Source organism: Myotis davidii, unplaced genomic scaffold (assembly GCF_000327345.1).
Source record: "Myotis davidii unplaced genomic scaffold, ASM32734v1 scaffold44, whole genome shotgun sequence".
NCBI lineage: Eukaryota > Metazoa > Chordata > Mammalia > Chiroptera > Vespertilionidae > Myotis > Myotis davidii.
The window spans coordinates 12,929,570-12,948,855 of NW_006299705.1; the positions used below are offsets into that span (position 1 = coordinate 12,929,570).

General features: G+C 34.7%; 1 protein-coding gene across 1 annotated transcript in view; it reads left to right on the top strand.

Annotated features, from left to right (window-relative positions):
- ADGRV1 (adhesion G protein-coupled receptor V1) overlaps positions 1-19,286 on the top strand; it is a 481,118-nt gene that overhangs the window by 36,067 nt on the left and 425,765 nt on the right. The window contains 8 exon segments of the mRNA XM_006775582.2: positions 629-742; positions 3,356-3,921; positions 4,298-4,568; positions 4,955-5,284; positions 11,180-11,356; positions 13,837-14,060; positions 18,560-18,686; positions 18,780-18,965. Coding sequence (XP_006775645.1) covers positions 629-742; positions 3,356-3,921; positions 4,298-4,568; positions 4,955-5,284; positions 11,180-11,356; positions 13,837-14,060; positions 18,560-18,686; positions 18,780-18,965 — 1,995 coding nt within the window.

Below are 19,286 nucleotides of genomic sequence, written 5' to 3' on the forward strand. Positions count from 1 at the left end.
CGCACCTCAGAATTTGACTTCAGCACTGCGCCTCCTCTGAGTGTCCGTATGCGTTACTCTTTCCTCCTAGTTGTAGGACTTCCACTCAGCCAGCGTTTCTGTGGGTCTGGGTGATGTCCGTTCCGTCTTTTAGTTTCACTTTTGAAGTGGTTGTTCAAGGCAGCAAACTCCGGCGTTAACCTATGTCGCCATCTTGGTTCTCCCAGGGCCCTATCCGCTTAGGCTTTTATATATATAGATTATACTCAATTGAAAGATGAGGAAAATGCTGCATAGAGTTGTTAAATACCTTGCATAGCCCCTGGTGGAATTGGTATTTGCTTCCATTACTTAAGAGAATTTACTAATTTTGAATAACTTCCTCTCAAGAAAAATATAAGCTTTTTTCCTCAGGTTTAATACAATGGTTGGGCTAAAAGAGAAAGCTCTTCGAAACTATGTAGTTTAGTGTAATTATAGTTGAGATCTATAATTATAGGTCTTGACTGTTAATTGGAAGGGCAGAATGACATTTGGTTAGTATAATTTTTGCACAACATTTTAAAATAAACTTTCATATTTTTGTCAGCTGACATCACAATAATGCTTTTTTACTCTTGTGAACTATTTTACATCTATTTCTTTGCAGGTAGAGGGTGGCCCAAATCCACCGGAAGAAGATTTGAGTCCAGTTAAAGGAAACATCTCCTTTCCCCCGGGCATAGCAATAGTAGTTTATAACCTGACTGTGCTTGATGATGAGGTGGGATATGTGAAATGTTCAAATGGGACAAGGACTCTGTTATAGACCTATTAGAGAACATTATGTCAAAGATTAAATTGTGTTCAGTATTTGAAATTATTCAAGAACACAGTCCTGTGTAAAGTTAGTATAGTGTCCAGTCATACTTTAGCTATAAAAAGCTCTTTTGGAATATATCTTGTTAATATTTTCCTTATTTATTTCACATTAAATTGTACTGTATATCTAAAAGCTGATGAACCTGAATATAATTGTCAACCACAAAAATCTAAGCATTTTGTAAATGCTCATTTCTGATTTTCTTAGTGATTTCGGTTTTGATCAGGTACAGTACTACTTACTCAGCATAATATTTTACTATAAATACGAAGAAGTTTTTACTATAGTTGGTATTCTTTTGTTTTGATTTTTTTTAAAAAATATTTTTATTGATTTTTTACAGAGAGGAAGGGAGAGGGATAGAGAGTCAGAAACATCGATGAGAGAGAGACATCCATCAGCTGCCTCCTGCACACGCCCCACTGGGGACGTACCCGCAACCAAGGTACACGCCCTTGACCGGAATCGAACCCGGGACCCCTGAGTCCTCAGGCCAACGCTCTATCCACTGAGCCAAACCAGTCAGAGCTGTTTTGATATTTTTAATGTTCACGTTCAGAGAAAGGCTTTAGTTATTTTTGCATTTCACATTGAAGTTACCAAGGATTGAGATATATGACAGCTAAGGAAAGAATGAGTTTGAATGATAATATGCAAGTATATCCACCGTGAGCTAAAGAAAACAAACCATGACTTTTAACTTTAAAAAATCTTAGTATTGCCAGCGGGAAAAAGAGGGAATAGCTAGGAATTTATAATCATCCCTCTACCTTCCTACAAAAAAGTTAGGAAACACAATCACAAGTTCCAAGAGAAGAAAGAAAAATAAAAAAAGTAAACATTATTAGAAAAGAGTGTTTCTCTTGAAATAGATAAAATATTAGGTAGCAGTATAACTAGTTTGTATTCTGGGAGCTAACAGAAACGTTTTGCTTTTAGATCCAGGAACAGTAAAAATGTTATAATTTGGGGCAGTAATTAACTATACATTTTAATTGTAAATGTAAAAGCCCCGCTGTAACCGGTTTGGCTCAGTGGATAGAGCGTTGGCCTGCAGACTAAAGGGTCCTAGGTTCGATTCCGGTCAAGGGCACATACCTTGGTTGCGGGCACGTCCCCAGTAGGAGGTGTGCAGGAGGCAGTTGATCGATGTTTCTCTCTCATCGATGTTTTTAACTCTCTATCTCTCTCCCTTCTTCTCTGTAAAAAAATCAATAAAATATATTAAAAAAAAGGAACAGTTAAAAAAAAATGTAAAAGCCCTTCTAAGGATCTAATGTGCAACATGGTTATGATAGTTAATAATTATGGTATTGTATACTTGGAAGTTGCTGACAGTAGACCATAAGCATTCTCACCACATACACATAAGAGTTAACTATGTGAGGTGATGGATGTGTTAATTATCTTGATCTTGGTAATCATTTGACAATATGTGTATATATAAAATCATCACATCGCACCCTTTAAATATAATTGTATTTTTCAATCATCCTCAGTAAAGTTGGGGAAAAAAGATCATCAATCAAGTCATATTTTATTTTCTGTGATAAATAGCTTACCTCTTTTATTGATTGCTATTGAGGTAAAAAGATATATTTTTTCACTTTTATTTTATTTTTTTTAATATATTTCATTGAGTTTTTACAGAGAGGAAAGGAGAGAGACAGAGAGCTAGAAACATCGATGAGAGAGAAACATCGACCAGCCGCCTCCCGCACACTCCCCACCGGGGATGTGCCCGCAACCAAGGCACACGCCCCCGACCAGAATCGAACCCGGGACCTCCCAGTCCACAGGCAGGCGCTCTATCCACTGAGCCAAACCGGCCATGGCTTCACTTTTATTCATAAAATAGAATTTATAGTGAAGGAAAGCTTAAACAGCACAGTGGAAATTATCCCTAAGATTTCTATGCAGTTACAAAAAATATATCCAGAGTATATATTTTAATTTTAACAATGTCAGCATTTTCCCCAGCTTGTTCTCCAGAGAGACATGATGTGTATTTTGGAAATCATATGATTGGTATCATATGTTTAACTCTTGAATTAGAAACTCTTTATAAAGAAACAAGAGTAAATCACATGGTTGAAAACTAATAATTTACATGTAATTTTAATGTAGTTTTCCGGATTCTTAGATATTTTTTGACCTTGACTGTTGCTTTTGACCCTACTAGTTCTGATAAAACTACTAAGAATATATTATCATTTTACTGTCAAATCTTTAGAGTTATCTAAAGATTGATCAAAGGTGAAAAACATACCTATCCTTCATTATCTGTTCACACCATTGCCTTATGCACTTTTCCTTCCCTATCTAAAATGTTATTTACTTTTAGAAAATATTTTAGCAAGTGGACACTAAACAAGCCTCTCTAAAGGCTCCCTTCACTTAAATATTTTTAATTTTTATATAATGTATTGAAACATAGTGACTTTTTACACTTTGGTTTCTTTGCAGGTGTTTTAGTTATTGATGTTTTTGCCACAATTAATATTTCTTTGACAGGTACCAGAAAATGATGAAACATTTTTGATTCAACTTAAAAGTGTAGAAGGAGGAGCTGAGATTAACACTTCTAGGAGCTCCGTTGAGATCATCATTAAGAAAAATGATAGTCCTGTGAGATTCATTCAGAGCAATTATTTGGTACCGGAGGAAGACCACATTCTCATAATTCCAGTGATTCGTGGAAAGAATGACAGTGGATATCCAATTGGATCTGATGAATATGAAGTTTCAATCAGTTATGCTATTGTAACTGGGAATTCAACAGCACATGCCCAGCAAAATGTAGACTTCATTGATCTTCAGCCAAACACAACTATTGTTTTTCCACCTTTTGTTCATGAATCATATCTGAAATTTCAAATAATTGATGACACCATACCAGAGATTGCTGAATCGTTTCAAGTTGTGTTACTAAAAGATACCTTAAAGGGAGATGCTGTGCTAGTAAGCCCTTCTGTTGTACAAGTCACCATTAAGCCAAATGACAAACCTTATGGAGTCCTCTCATTCAACAGTGTCTTGTTTGAAAGGACAGTTATAATTGATGAAGATACAACATCAAGGTATGGTTTATTTTAAGCCTAACCCTGCTTCTACAATCATTTTTTTTATATTATTCCAAGATTTAATGTTTGTGGTGTTGGACACAATGCTGAACTCTTGAGAGTATGTGTCATTTCCTCCACCATGGTCTCACTGTTTTCTCTCCTACTTTGGGAGTGATTTAAATATGCAAGTGAATTCCTACTATAGTTGTATATATATCTAAACATGGATATATATTTAAATATCAAATTCTTCATATTAAAAACAATCATTCTTTATGTATGGAGACTGTTTTTAACTGTATCTGATGGCCAACTTTACAGTAGAATATTCCATCTAAAGGAACTAGAGTGGATGGCGTGACCGTATATATTTCCTTTTTAAAAATTCTAGATTTGAAAATATTACTGTCATCAGAAATGGTGGCACCCATGGGAATATTTCCGTGAACTGGGTGTTGACACGGAATAGCAGTGATCCCTCACCGGTAACAGCAGATATTGGACCAAGTTCTGGAGTTCTCCACTTTGCACAAGGGCAGATGTTGGCATCCATTCCTCTTACTGTCGTTGATGATGATCTTCCAGAAGAGGCAGAAGCTTATCTGCTGCAGATTCTGCCTCATACAATACGAGGAGGTGCAGAAGTGAGTGAACCAGCAGAGGTAGGTCTCTTGTTATGCTTTACTTGTATTTCTGTGTCGTAGAAGAGCCAAAGAATTTGATCACACAGGTCTCATTTATGTGTACTTTGATGTGGCAGGAAGAACATTGGTTTTTGGAAATGATGATTGCTTCTCTTGCTCAAGGTTGTCCCTTCTGTAAATAAAAAGTTTAGTCTTAAAAAATTCAACAAACTATAAATTGGGAAGGTTTTCAAATCTGTTTTTGTCTCCTCTTTTACTCTAGTATACCAGTATACAAGAAGGGATCAGTTTTAGATAGGATATGTAAGGAAATATTAAAAATCAGAATAGCCTAGGAAATAAACAGCTTGGTAATCTTGGAGGTGAGAATTATGCATTTTAATATTTTATTCCTTTATCCTCAGCTTTTGTTCTACATTCAGGATAGTGATGATGTTTATGGCCTGATAACATTTTTTCCTATGGAAAACCAGAAGATTGAAAGCAGCCCAGGAGAACGATATTTATCCTTGAGTTTTTCAAGATCAGGAGGAACTAAAGGAGATGTGAAGATGTTTTATTCTGCTCTTTATATTCCGGCTGGAGCTGTGGACCCTTTGCGAGCAAAAGATGGCATCTTAAATATATCCAGGAGAAACAGCCTCATTTTTCCAGAACAAAAAACCCAAGTCACTACCAAATTGCCAATAAGGAATGATGCATTCCTTCAAAATGGGGCCCACTTCCTTATACAGGTATTTTAATGATTAAAGTAATTTAAATGTTGGTTGAATTGTAAGCGTATTTATCTATGTGAAAGAGTTAACTAACCATTATTTTGATCTCATTTATAATTTGGATTCTACTATTGGTTACTAGAAGTTACTTAGGGAGTCCAGAGAGGCATATTAGGATGAAAAAAACAAGGGCTCTACTAAGTTAAAATATTAATCAGGGTGATAATAAAAGCACATCAGACATGAAATGCAGGTCAGAATATAATGGATGACATAGTGAAGTAAGACACAAACTGTTAATGGGGAAGGGGGGGGAGAGAGAGAGAGATAGAGAGATCTGCAGTTCTTTTGAGTGATTTGAGAATATGTGACATAGTAATGGGGTGTGTAAGATACATGTTTTTCACGATTAATACTTGTAAGGAAGGCATTCCAGAAATTAAGCAATATGAGAACAATTGTATACTGTAGATACTTTTAAATAATATACTAAAAATCTGTCTCTTTGTCTATTAACTATATGTAACACCTCTGGATTTTCATCTACTTAATAAGAAGAAATAAGGGCCTTATAAACATATTCTCCCATCATACCTCTTTTATTTCTTAACTTTTATTAACATTTTTATTGTCAAAGTTTAAAATATCTGCACTCACTTATGATAGTATGGTTATGTTTTGCATTTGGTTTTGGTTGATTCTAAAAATTAGGAAGCAGTAAAAGAATACTTAATCAAGTTTTGTTAATGTAAATAAACAATATAGATTCAGATAGTATGAATGATTCATAAAGAGTATAATCTTATGTCACTATACTTTTTGACAACTGAAATATATATAAAATGAAACCTCATATTTTATTATTACTTTTGGATCATGCCACATTTAAATTTGTTTCATAATTTTGCGTAGACTTTGTTTTATGGTTTATTGCTTTCTCTGGAGTTTCTGATTGCTCTTGTTTCACATACCACCCTCACCATGTTAGGGCTTGCAGCTGTCTGACATACCTTGAGTGTTGAGTTCAGCTGCACTGCTTTCTGTGCTTCACAGCTGGGACCTTTTTTACTGAGCTTTTGAATTTTCTTGATCTCTTGCCTTTTCCTTAAGTTGTGTTTTAAGTTTTGTGGTAATATATCCATCCTCAAATACATGTGCAGAAAATATATGTGCAAGGTAAACTTTTTGAGTCTTTGAGCATCTAAAAATGAAATTTTATGCATTGATAATTTGGCTAGGTAAAAATTTCTAGAATAAAGTAATTTCTTCTTTTGTACTTGGGAAGGTTTGTTTTTTAATTTCTATTGTTGCTGATATGAAAGTTGATGGCCAAAAATAATGTAGGTAACTTGCTCTTTATCTCTGAAAGCTTTTTTTTTTTTTTCATCCTCTTGGTATTCTAAATTTCACAGGTCCTTGCCATGCACTTTCATTCTGAAGACTCTTGTCTTTTTTTTTTTTAATCTGGGCCACCACTCATGCTTATACTCTTTCTGAATTTCTTGACAATTCCTGGTGAAGGGGTCTAGTGGGTGACCTGCTACAGGGATATATAATTGGTAGGGGACGCCTTTTTATAATATGCCCACTCAGAGAGAGATGATTTTCCAGTGTTCCCAAAGCTTTGTTACTAGTGGCAGGACATCCTGTTTATCATCTTTATTTTTATTATTACTGTTATTATTATTTTATTGTCTCCTCAAAATGAGGAAATTCTGATATGCTGCATATTTTTGTCTATGAGGATAACCCACTCTTTGGAGGACCCTTGCCTTTCGCTTTTTGGAGAGATGGGTGAACAGAGCAGGGAATCATTTACAATTGTTTGTTTCCCCTGCGTCCTGTCGAATGCTCTTGTGAGCTGGCTGGGGGCGGGGTGATCTGGGTCTGTGAAGTGGAATTAAGCAAGCGGTCAAGCCCATACCCTGGCAGGAAGTTAAAGCAACTAGAACGCTGCCAGCAGAACACATATGAAGATGTGTTTAGAGATTTTAAAAAGACCTTTATGTTTGGCTTTATACTAACTTTAAAGTTGGTTTTATTAGTATATGGAAATGCATACTCATTTCACCAGATTTCCCTTGGGGCGGCATTTCCAAACTTAGCGATTTCCAAGAACCTTTGGGAGACAATAACTTGTCAAGTGGAATTTCAGAATTGAATGGAGGTGTTTGTCTTTTGTTTTATTTTTGGTGTGAGCACTCTCTACCTTGTTTTCTCGACTCAGAGCATTCTCATTAGTGTGCATTGTCTCAGTCAGTTGAGACTGCCACAAAGAATACCATAGCCTGGTGGCTTCAACGATAGACATTCATTTCTCACAGTCCTGGAGGCCGGTGTCCTGGTTTGGAGGGGTTCTGGTGAGGCCGGCCTCCTGGTTTGGAGACTGCTGTCTTCTTGGTGTGTTTTCACGTAGTGGAGAGCCAGAAGAAGCAAGCTCTTTGCTATCTCTTCTTCTTTTTTTTTTTTAAAAAAATATATGTTTTATTGATTTCTTTACAGAGGGGAAGGGAGAGGGAGAGTTAGAAACATCGATGAGAGAGAAACATCGATCAGCTGCCTCTTGCACACCCCCTACTGGGGATGTGCCCGCAACCAAGGTATATGCCCTTGACCAGAATCGAACCTGGGACCCTTGAGTCTGAAGGCCGATGCTCTATCCACTGAGCCAAACCCGTTAGGGCGCTATCTCTTCTTATAAGGGCACTAATTTCATCACAAAGGCTCTATCTCCCAAAGGTCCCATCTCCAAAAACCATCATTATTTGGGATTAGGGTTTCAACATATGAATTCTGGGGGGACATAAACATTTAATTCGTAGCATATGTTTAAGGTTTTTGTCTTTCCATTATCTCAGCATTCAGTTCTCCCTTCTGTCTCTCCAGTTTTACATAGGTCACAACTCATATGAGAACCAACTTATTAAAATAAGTGAAATGAAGCAAAGATTTTACACAGTTGCTTTTTGCTCCATGGAGGCCTGGGCATCCTGGCATACCTACAGTGGCTGCAGTAACGAGACAGGAGTTTGAAGACTGATAATGCAGAAATGTTGATTTTGATTTGTAGAGGACTTTTCTGTTCCCAGTCTAGTTTTCTGATTTCTTATGCTGCCTCAACCACTTTTTACTATGGATGATAATATTAGTAGCCTTTATATTAAATTTTTAGTTTTTTAAAAAATGTCTTTCAATATCTCTAGCCAAGTAGCTGCAGAGAATCCTTAAGTAAACAAAACCTTATTAAGCAACTTAGATAGGGTCAGATATTATCCTAGCTAGTTTATGTTTCAACATTCTACATGAACATGACAATTTGTTTTTGGTGACACTTGAAAAGGTAACACTTGAAGAATCATGTAAAGTCTGAATTTTTGGTGATCCCATGTTGGAAATCTGTTTGCACCACTAATTCTGAATTCAGTTCTTTATCTGTTTGCATATTCAGTTAAAAAACAAAGCTCTCACTGTGCAGACATTTTAACACTGTAGGGGAAAAGGGCATTATTAGTCACTGACACAGTTTCTTGAGGTTCAAAATAGCTGTAGGTCCTGGAAGGCTGGTTGGAATGAGAAGGTTGTGTAGTTTGTATAGTGCATAATGGATGAGCAACTCAAGAATAGGAGGCATCAGACTCTGCATGGAAAGTTGAATGAAACTGAAGAAAGGAGAATCTGAGACATGAGCTCCTCATTCTTCAGTGATCCTCTCAGCTACATACATCAGTCTGCGATACAACTTTTGGCAAGCTTGGGGCTACTAATGTGCCGCCCCAGTTGCAAACTGTCTGAAAGCAAAGAACAACTCAGTATGAATGGAACAGTTTGATTTAGCAGATGCTTAAGGAACCCAGACAAAAAGGCTTAGAGACCAGGAAATAAGCTATGTAAAATTAGCATTTTCTTTTTAATCAGTTCACTTTATATCCTTCTATACTTTCTTTCTTTAAAATTTTCAAAATATGGTACTTAGAATTCTTTAACTTTTGATAAATATAAATATGACTTATTTTTTTTTCTTTTTAGAAAGTTTTAAAGTAAAATTATATTGAGTTTTTTCCCCTTCATGTTTTAAACAGTATTACCAGTTTAGAGCTTTGTGAATACATGGGAATGAGAATGTTCGTTCACACACATGTGTTTACATATGACCAGTGTATTTTACCAACATCTTTGCCTGCCTCTAAACAATGCATACTTTATATTTTATGCCATTCAAATATACATATTTTATTCTTTGTGCTATTTTTAAAGATAAATATATATATATATGTGTATGGGTATATAGATATTCCTTTTCTCTAGAAAGAATAACAGTTATACTTGTGTGGTTTTAGCTATTTACCTTTATATTTTATTTATTTTATAAGGTAAATTCAATATACTAAGAATCACACATTTTATTTTACTTGACTCAGTTTATATACTAATATTTGGCAAAATTTGTCAATCTAACTTCTTTTTTCATTGACTCAAATGTATGTTTACCAAATATGGAATTTTTAATATCTTTCTCCTACATATGATTTTCAAGGCAAAGTGTGTGACATTTTTTAAAAGGCATGTATTTTGCCCTTTAAAATATATAATGTTCATTAAAAAAATTTAAGAGTATATGAGGGATCAGTACCAGTTCAGTCCACTTGTGGAAAACCCACTTAAATTACAGCTGTTACCACATTACAAAGCCTAATAGAGAGCTCTCGAGTGAGAGACCCATAATGTTTTGTTAAGTTCAAAACTGCTTTTTATCTTAAAATTGCTATGCTTTTTAATGATTATTTTTACATTTTAGTGAATACTGTGAACATTGATAAGTTAGATTTTGAAAAGTTAGAATGTTAAATGTTGAAAATTTGTGATAGATCAGGATTCCTACAGAGCTCAGTTTATGTTGGAGAGATGAATCAAAGATTTCTCGTGTAGCTACTGCAGTTTGAGATCTATGTCAAGTATTGGGAAAATACTGAGAAGGACACAAACTCACAAGAACTCTATAATCCTGTTGGGAAGTGAAAGTCTGTAACACACATAATGATCATAAGCAAGCAATGTGTGAAATTTATAATTAAGTCTAAGTTTAGTGACAATAACAATAGAAGTTCCAAAACAAATAGAACAGAAAGGGCTAGAAGATCCAAGGAAATCTTCATGGAAGAGAGGGAAATGTAATTGGTCTTTAAGAGCAGGTACACTTTGGACTTGTGAAATGATGCAGGGAGGCTATTCTGAAGAGGAGAGCTCCATCAAAGCTACTCTGGTGGTCATGTTCATTAATTACGGGGACACTCCATGTTTTACAGGTGTTGCATTTCTTTAAATGTAAAGGCATACTAAGTCACATTTGGAGTTTCAGTGGTTGTGTATTCTCTGGCAGAGAAGGGGTTTGGGGGATTGAGTAGAGCTGTGGACCAGTGGAAGAGAGGAAAGAGATGTGGACAACTCTCTGACATTTGGCTTTAAGGTCAAGATGGCTGGGTATAGGTAACAAGGAAGAAGAGTAGATGGTGGTGCTGGTGGTGGTAGTGGTGAGGGGACATGAAACAGAAATAGTGATTTCAATTTTTGATATTTTATCTGCAAAGTTTCAATGTGACATTTATGTTATATCTAATAGCGGTGGTTTATAAACTTTTTGACACTTGCAGGAGATATCTAGAGATTATTAGAAAGAGGGTATAAAATTATAAGATAAAGGGCTTAGAAAAAACTCTAGGAAATAATAATAGCTGAGGTGCAGAAGGAGCTTAAGAAGCCAGTGCAGGAGATTGAAACAGGATGGAGAGGGAAGAAGAAAGAGAATGAAGTTGCTAAGTTATGGGTAGCCTTTATCCATGTTTACTTTGTTACCCCATGCAATTAAGACTTTTTTATTTTAAAATTTTTGTTCTTTTTTTGTTTTGTTTATTATAGTTGGAAACTGTGGAGTTGGTGAACATAAACCCCCCAATTCCACCTATCAGTCCTAGATTTGGGAAAATCCGCAATATATCTTTAGCGGTTACTCCAGATATTGCAAATGGAGAAATTGGCTTTATTAGCAACCTTCCGATCATTTTGCATGAACCAGAAGATTCCCCTGCTGAAGTGGTAAGTAGGCTTTCTCTTATCAGTGGGGCCTACTGAGTTTGAGATATTGTACAGACACTAATTTTTTTGAGGGTTAGCATATACAGTTAATAGGTAGTGAAAAGCTTCACCATTTACAGCCAGCTTCAGTATGTAGTTTGAAATAAGTAACTGATGAATGTGTGATTTTCCATAATCTTTTTTCATATTTGATAAAATAAAATTAGATTTTATTTGCTCACAGCAAAAGCAGTATTTTTTTGATGTGGCTGCTTTTGGATAATGCTATGACATGTGATAGAGTGATAGCTAAAACATCTACATATATAAAAGCCCAATGACTGTTACAGTGGAACAACCATAATGACCAGTCGCTATGACACGCACTGACCACCAGGGGGCAGATGCTCAACGCAGGAGATGCCCCTTGGTGATCAGTGTGCTCCCACAGTAGGAGCGCCGCTCAGCCAGAAGCTGGGCTCATGGCTGATGAGTGCAGCAGCAGTGGCGGGAGCCTCTCCTGTGTCTGGGGCAGCCAAGCGGTGAGCCAAACGATAAGATGCGAGCAGGCGGGTGGTAAGGAGCAGCAAACCAAGCGGTAAGGAGCAAGCAGGCAGGCGGTTAGGAGTGAGGGGTCCCACATTGCGAGAGGGCGCAGGCAGGCTGAGGGACACCCCCCTCTCTCTGTGTACGAATTTTGTGCACCAGCCCTCTAGAAGTGGTATATACCACAGGTGCATTTCACTCATTCATTTCTGAAAGCTAATCATGCCTGCCTGGGGCAGGACTGGGGTACTATGCTTGGTAGTGGAGGTGATGGTGGTAAAATTGTGGAATGCCTAATCTCAGGAATTTTGTATTATATATGTGGGCAAATTATTGGTTACTCCCATACCCCACGCCACACAAAAGCATGCTCACAGATACAGCATCCCTCCCTCTGCCCCTACCCTGGTTGAATTTTCCCACTAGTGACCTTCAGTTCTGCCATTCCCTGAACCATATTACATTGACCCTTCCAGGTCTTGGACACTTGCATATGATTTAAATTGGGTTGAGGTTCAGATCAGGAATGAGGAGAGCAATTTACGATATCAAAGCCTCATGTCAAAATATGGTGGTCACAACTTCCTTTGTTTAGGTATTTGATTCTATATATTGGCAAAGGAGCTCCATTTTTCAAGATAGTTTTTATTTTTTATTATTATTCTTAATATACTGCTATCTTCTAAAAAAGGAAACCTACTAAAAAGGATTTAGCTTTTTCTTAAAGTGTGGATTCATTTTATTCATGTATCTTATAAAGCTATAAATTTACCATTTTACGTACTTCCCTTGGGAATTAGCTTTTTGGAGAAAAGTTTTGGGCTCCATGAACTTTCATCCTTTCCCTCCTGGGAAACTGCAGAGAAAGTGGGAGTTTCTCCTTGTCCCATCTACAGCCTGGACTAGCCCACCCCCTCTGGTCATTTAAGGGTACAAGCCTCTGTTACATTTTCTGTCTTCCCTAAGAATCTTTGAGCTTTTGTCTCCAGCCCTGACCATTTCCAGCCAAATTCACAGAATGGTTAGTGAGGAAAATGTCTTCTTTTTAATTTTAATTTTTTTGAAAGATGGACTGTGTTGAAGGGCAAAGAGCAAAGAGGATACCTTATTTAGGAGTTTAAACAGAATAACGTGTCTACAATTAAGGAATCATTTATATTCTTTGTTTGAAAAACATGATCTATGGTGTCCTTTTATTATATATTTAATGTGTACTACACTTAAGTAAAATTACCAATTTGTTTCAGAACTATTATAATAGCTTTTATTTATTTTGTTCATACTGTGGAGATGTACTGTAATCTTCACCACAAACTTGCAAAACAGGGAATCACTAACTTCATTTCACATGTGGAAATTGAGATCAGAGAGGTTAAGTAACTTGCCCAAGGTAACCCAGAGCCATGATTTGAATATCTGATTTTGTTTGAACTGCATTTATTATATTGGTTAGAAACATTTCTTATTGTTACTTACATTATTTTCTTATGTTGCCACCTATCATTTTAGGGTGTATTTTATGAAACATAATTTTCTCATTGTAATCTCACAAAGGTTTATTTTTGTTTATATTGTGACATTAGATTAATTTCATTTTTTAGAGAACCTCAGATTAAAATTTACTTTTTAGTCAAATTGTTCTATGTTTTTTCATCATCCTGTCTTTTAAAATATTTAAGTCTTTTTGTTAAGACATCCCTGGTTAGGCATCTTTTTTGGTGGGGGCAATTTTGTTAGTAATTTGATTAACAAAAACTAATAAATATAGTTCTATCTAAAATTATTTCCAAGCTTAAGGAAAAGTCTTGTGCAAATGTTTTTAATGCCCTTTAACAGTTTACTTTTCTATAAAGAATACATATATTCATGTAATAACATGTGAACTCAATCACTGAAAAGCATAGATAGTATGTGAGTATATAAGAAATTGTTCTTTTTTGTTTTTTCTATGTAAGGTATACATTCCCTTACATCGGGATGGAACTGATGGCCAGGCTACTGTCTATTGGAGTTTGAAGCCCTCTGGCTCTAATTCAAAAGCAGTGACCCTGGACGATATAGGTCCCTTTAATGGCTCTGTTGTATTTTTATCTGGCCAAAGTGACACAACAATCAACATTACTGTCAAAGCTGATGACATACCGGAAATGAATGAGACAGTAACACTTTCTCTAGACAGGTAATAACCATTTAGGTAACGCTCAGTAACATTTATATATTCGAATTTTCAGAAATAATTTTGTTTTTTGCTTCAATTCTTCTCTCCTTATAAAGTAAAAAGAAAAAACTAAGAGATAATATGCTGGGCCCCTAACTATTCCCTTGGTTATTGATGGCTTCTGGTTAGACTGTAAATATTTTGACATCATGAACTTTTACCCTGCTATTCATTGTGAGGAAAGATTTGATAGAGAACTTATAGCTGGTTTCAAATAAATCTTAAGCATAGCTAATATGTTGCTATACTAAAAAATATAGGCAGCAGCAAATCTAAAATATTAGATTAAGCAAACTGTTTTGCTAGCTTCATTTTCAACAGGGGAGAGGATTAGAGCTCCTTTGAGTGACTTCAAAGAAACTGTTAATCTTCATATAATAAAATTCTTTTTTTTCATGGAATTTAAACATTAAGTAATGCTTATATTCCAGAGAATCAAAATAATACAAATTTAAGAGTTATTTTCAGTAATAATAAGGATTTAATTAACATTTTTCAGTGGGTCATTTATATTAAGAAAACATCACAGTCATCAGTCTTTTTTTTTTCAGTAATTCAGAAAACCTTTCCAAAAGTGAAAAAAACACTATTTAATTGATGTTATTTAAAAAAAAATCAAAATGAAACTTATTACTATAGTTCTCTTTATGTTAAAGATGTTAACATATTAAAGTTAATGTTACTTGGGGGTTTTGATAAATTCATATTTTAAAACAGTAAAATTTATAGATAGATTTAATAGGCATTATTTTGTACTATATTAGTCAGGACTAGAGTAGGAATTCTTTTATGTGACCCCTGTTGCTTTCTATATTTTACTATGACACTCTTGTAGGTTTTTCTCTGAAGGTGTTTTCATAAACACATTTCATAAACCTGATGAGTTATTGTGTTTTTATGAGAAAGAAAATACAGAATGTAGGGAACTTTATTGAATATCCACTGTTCAGTTGGTTTGCTTTCAGAACCACATTATGCTTACTTTCTTTTTCATATTTAAGATAAAACAAAACCACAACAACGAAACAAGCGGACAAAAAAAGCAAAAAAATAAAAACAACACATTCACACTGTCCAAGTGACTTAATGGTTACAATATGTATTTTACATTAAACCTTAAAAAATTTCATATGATAAAAAAATCAATTAAATGTAGTAAAATGTAAACTGAAAATTATCATTTTTTTCACTTATATATATTTTTTCTTTAAGCTAGTTTCAAGTACCTACGAAATCAGTGGAAAATCTTAAAAAAACTAAAGCAAAATGAATAGTAATTATAAACCAAACATGTAGCTGAGAGTTTCTGCTCTGAACTAAATGTTTGAAGAAGAATTTAAATTTTACCTCTGCAAGGTCATTGTAACTGTTCTTCATATTCTTTCAGAATAGTAATTTTTAACCTTATCATGTAAACCATTGAAATTAATTAAATATAATTTTAAGTTGGTTTTCCTCTTTCTTTCCTATTGGTAAAAAACAGTTCACAATGAAATACAAATAGTGATGTAGAGAATTTCAGGTCATTGGTTTCTTTTGAAATAGATGATACTAGTTCAAAATTATACTAAAATGTTTTAATTCAATTAGTAACTAATGCATACTTGTATTATCTCTATGCATGAACATGAATGAGCTAATTACATTTGAATGTTCAAAGACATATTTATATTTAGTTAAATAAATGTGAGAATAAAATCTGCTACCTGAAATAATTTTATCAAATCTTTCATTTGAGGCTTGCAAATTTTTAATAAAACTAAAATGAAAGAATGAATGAATCCTAGTATATGTGATTAAAAGAAGTTACAATATAATATTGCAACGAAAAATAACACTCTATTGTGTTTACAGTTTATAGTTTTCTTTTAATGTCAAATTTAGGTAAAAGTTGCCCTGGTATTAAACAAATTATAAAGATTTTAATACCATAACAGTTAAAATATTTTATTGTTTAGTTTTCCCCAAATTAACAATTTTATTATTCCAATTTATTTTTTAAAATTTTGATACATGTGCTATATAATCTTTTATTTATAGTGTCATTTCACTTTAAAAGTGAAGCCAGAGGTCTCTATATTTTGACATGTGTTTTCCAGTGCTGTTTTGAAAATGCACTTCATTGAGGATCTGAAAAAGTGCTTCGCTTTCTTGATATAAAGTTATATTTGAGTAAATAGATGTCATAATGAAATGATATAATGATACGGCGCCTTGAGTATATTCCTGTGCAAATGAGAGGTATATTTTTCTCTGCTTATAGAGTTTTTTATTTTTTCAAAGCTAAACTGGCTTTAGATCTGAGGATGGAGGGTTTTCCCCCCCAAAAAACTAATTAAAGCTACTAAGTAATTATAGGCCTGGCTGAATGAAAGTTGTTCAGCTGCTGCGGTTTGTAAGCACGCACAGTGCTTGGCAGGCCCCAGCGCCTGGGAGCAGGCCTGGGAAGGAATGTCCTCCATGCTATGGCTGGTCATGGGGTCATGTTCCCTAAGTGGGAACTGCCGAACCCTTTGCTAGCATTTGTCAAGAGCAAAGAACCCAGTGTGCAGAGTCCCCATAAAGTGGACATTACTAGCTCCCAGGGGGCAATTAATTCTTACCTTGCCACTCTAAGTTTCTGTATCAGTGAGACTTCGGCAAATGGTGCCTGTTTCTTATTTCCCCTCCCCACGCTTCTTTTTGTGTTGACAGAGTAGAAACTGAAAGGTTTGTCGTGTATTTTGGGTAAGTGTGCAACAGAACGCCTGGCTTTTGGTGATTCAACATTTTGCTTTGCAAGCCATTGTTGTGGATACAGCTGCTGTTCTGCATGAGCACAGGTCTTGAGAAATGCTGCTTGTCTACTTGCCTGTGCATGCGTTGTGTGTACTTTTATTTTTTAATGAAAAGGGGAGTTAATGAAGTCATTTGTTCCCTTGAATTTTAAATTATGGATGCATTTAAGGTGCCTGGTAAAAAGTTTGAGAATTAGTGTATTTACGTATTAGGAAGAACTTAAAACTTTAATTTTCCTTATAGTTTACACACAGTATAGGGAAAAATTATTGTGCTCTGTGAAATTCTTACCTAAAATTGTTGTAAATCTTATAGTTTGTTTAAAAGAGAATTTGTAATAAAAACTCTCATTTCTTCCATTGATTTGTACCCAAACAATTTCTGCCTACATTTTTTTTAAAAAAATTTGCCTTTCTATGTTCGGGTAAGCATATTTTAAGAAAGTTAAAACAAATTATTTGCTTAATGCTTCAAATGGATTTTTAGACTGGATATACTAGCTGTGATCTGATTATTATATTCTGATTCAGTTATACTGTCTCCTAGCTTATGTGGACAGAAGAATTTTTAATTAATAAAAATATTGATGTGAATGAAATATGGGTAAATTTGCTATGAAAATTACATGACTCCATGAACAATTAACAAATAACTTTCCTATTATTTTGACTAATCCCTTCTGTAGCCACTATAGTATGCTAGTTATTGGTTGTCAGGTTTCCAAAAGCTAGGGAAGGATGCTAATTCAGATTCCCTATTGCATAGGAAGTGAGCTATCCTTTCTACATATTAATTGTGGCTTCATTGTGATTTTGAGGTCTGTTCAAGACTACGTTTTGGTTCGATAGAAAGTGACATTTGGAAAGGTTTAGAGCAGCTTTCAAGATTGAGAATTCTCAAAGAGCATGCAGGCTTTCAAACCCTCAGAGCCTTTTTGTCCCACTTCCTTTGATCATTTTAATTATACACTGGACATGAAAACCAGAAATAAGAAAAAACATCTTGTTTTAATATACCCTTTTGAGATATGTATAGGAATTGTTATAATATGTCATACATATGAGATCCATTCAATTCCATTTTTTATATGTACTATGTTTTTTTTATGCTAAAAGAAAAATGCATGAGGTTAAAATCAAGGTGAATAGAAACATATGAAAGATCACAAAATATTTCTAAAATCCAATCACAATTTTGTTTATTTTTGATTCATGTGGCTTTCTTCCACTTATTCAACTTTTATTCACTTAATGTAATCATATGTAATGAATTTTTAAAATAAATTCAAGTATATGTAGAGTTAAAACGATTTTAGTTAAATATATTTTTAAGTACATGTTACAAATTAGTTTTTCTAAAACTGAAACAAATCTGTAAATTTGGTACTTTATAAAATTACAGCATATTTAAAACCTTTGGGTGTTATATTCTTGGTGTACATATACAGTGTTTGGTTTTAATGTAAAGAAATTCAGAAACAGAAGTTCTTTCAAAAATGCTATGAGTACAGCTGTTTTGCTGTTAAGTGATTTTTAATACACTTATATCAATTTAAGGTTTAAACTCCTAATAACTTCCATAATAATTATCTGAAAGTGTTGCAAATATTGCCTTAGAAGCCTGCAGAATTCAGAAGTAAGATTATAGGTCGTCAGTGCCTTTTTCCCCTCTGACTTCTCCAGGGTCAATGTGGAAAATCAAGTGCTGAAATCTGGATATACTAGCCGTGATCTGATTATTTTGGAAAATGATGATCCTGGGGGAATTTTTGAATTTTCTCCTGATTCCAGAGGACCCTATATTATAAAAGTAAGTTGAAAGAAACTTCAATCTGTTCTCTACTCACATTTTCAGAAGAATCGTCAACAGATTTGAATTTTTGTGTTGTTTTGTTTTTTTAAGGAAGGAGAATCTGTAGAGCTCCGCATCATTCGATCCAGGGGAGCTCTCGTTAAGCAGTTTCTCCACTACAGGGTAGAGCCAAGAGATAGCAATGAATTCTATGGAAACACAGGGGTACTGGAATTTAAACCTGGGGAAAGAGAGATCGTAATCACCTTGCTAAGCAGATTGGATGGAATACCAGAGGTATGGGATTTTATTTTTTCCTTGTGCTTTTGTGGGAAGTTGATAGTATCTAGTACATATATTATTAAATAGAAATATTTTTAACAATGACCAGGAGGCTATAGGAAAGAAAGGGGGCAAGAATGGGTTAAGAAATGCTTGTGGTTGAAAAGGGGGAAAAAAAACAAGCTTAAAAAACAAAGTAAGGCATTCAAATGTCAATGAAGTAAGTTTGTCCTACATAAAGACCTGGAGAGTATTATGCTAAGTGAAATAAGCCAGTCAGAGAAAGATAAGTATCACATGATTTCACTCATGTATGGAATCTAATGAACAAAATAA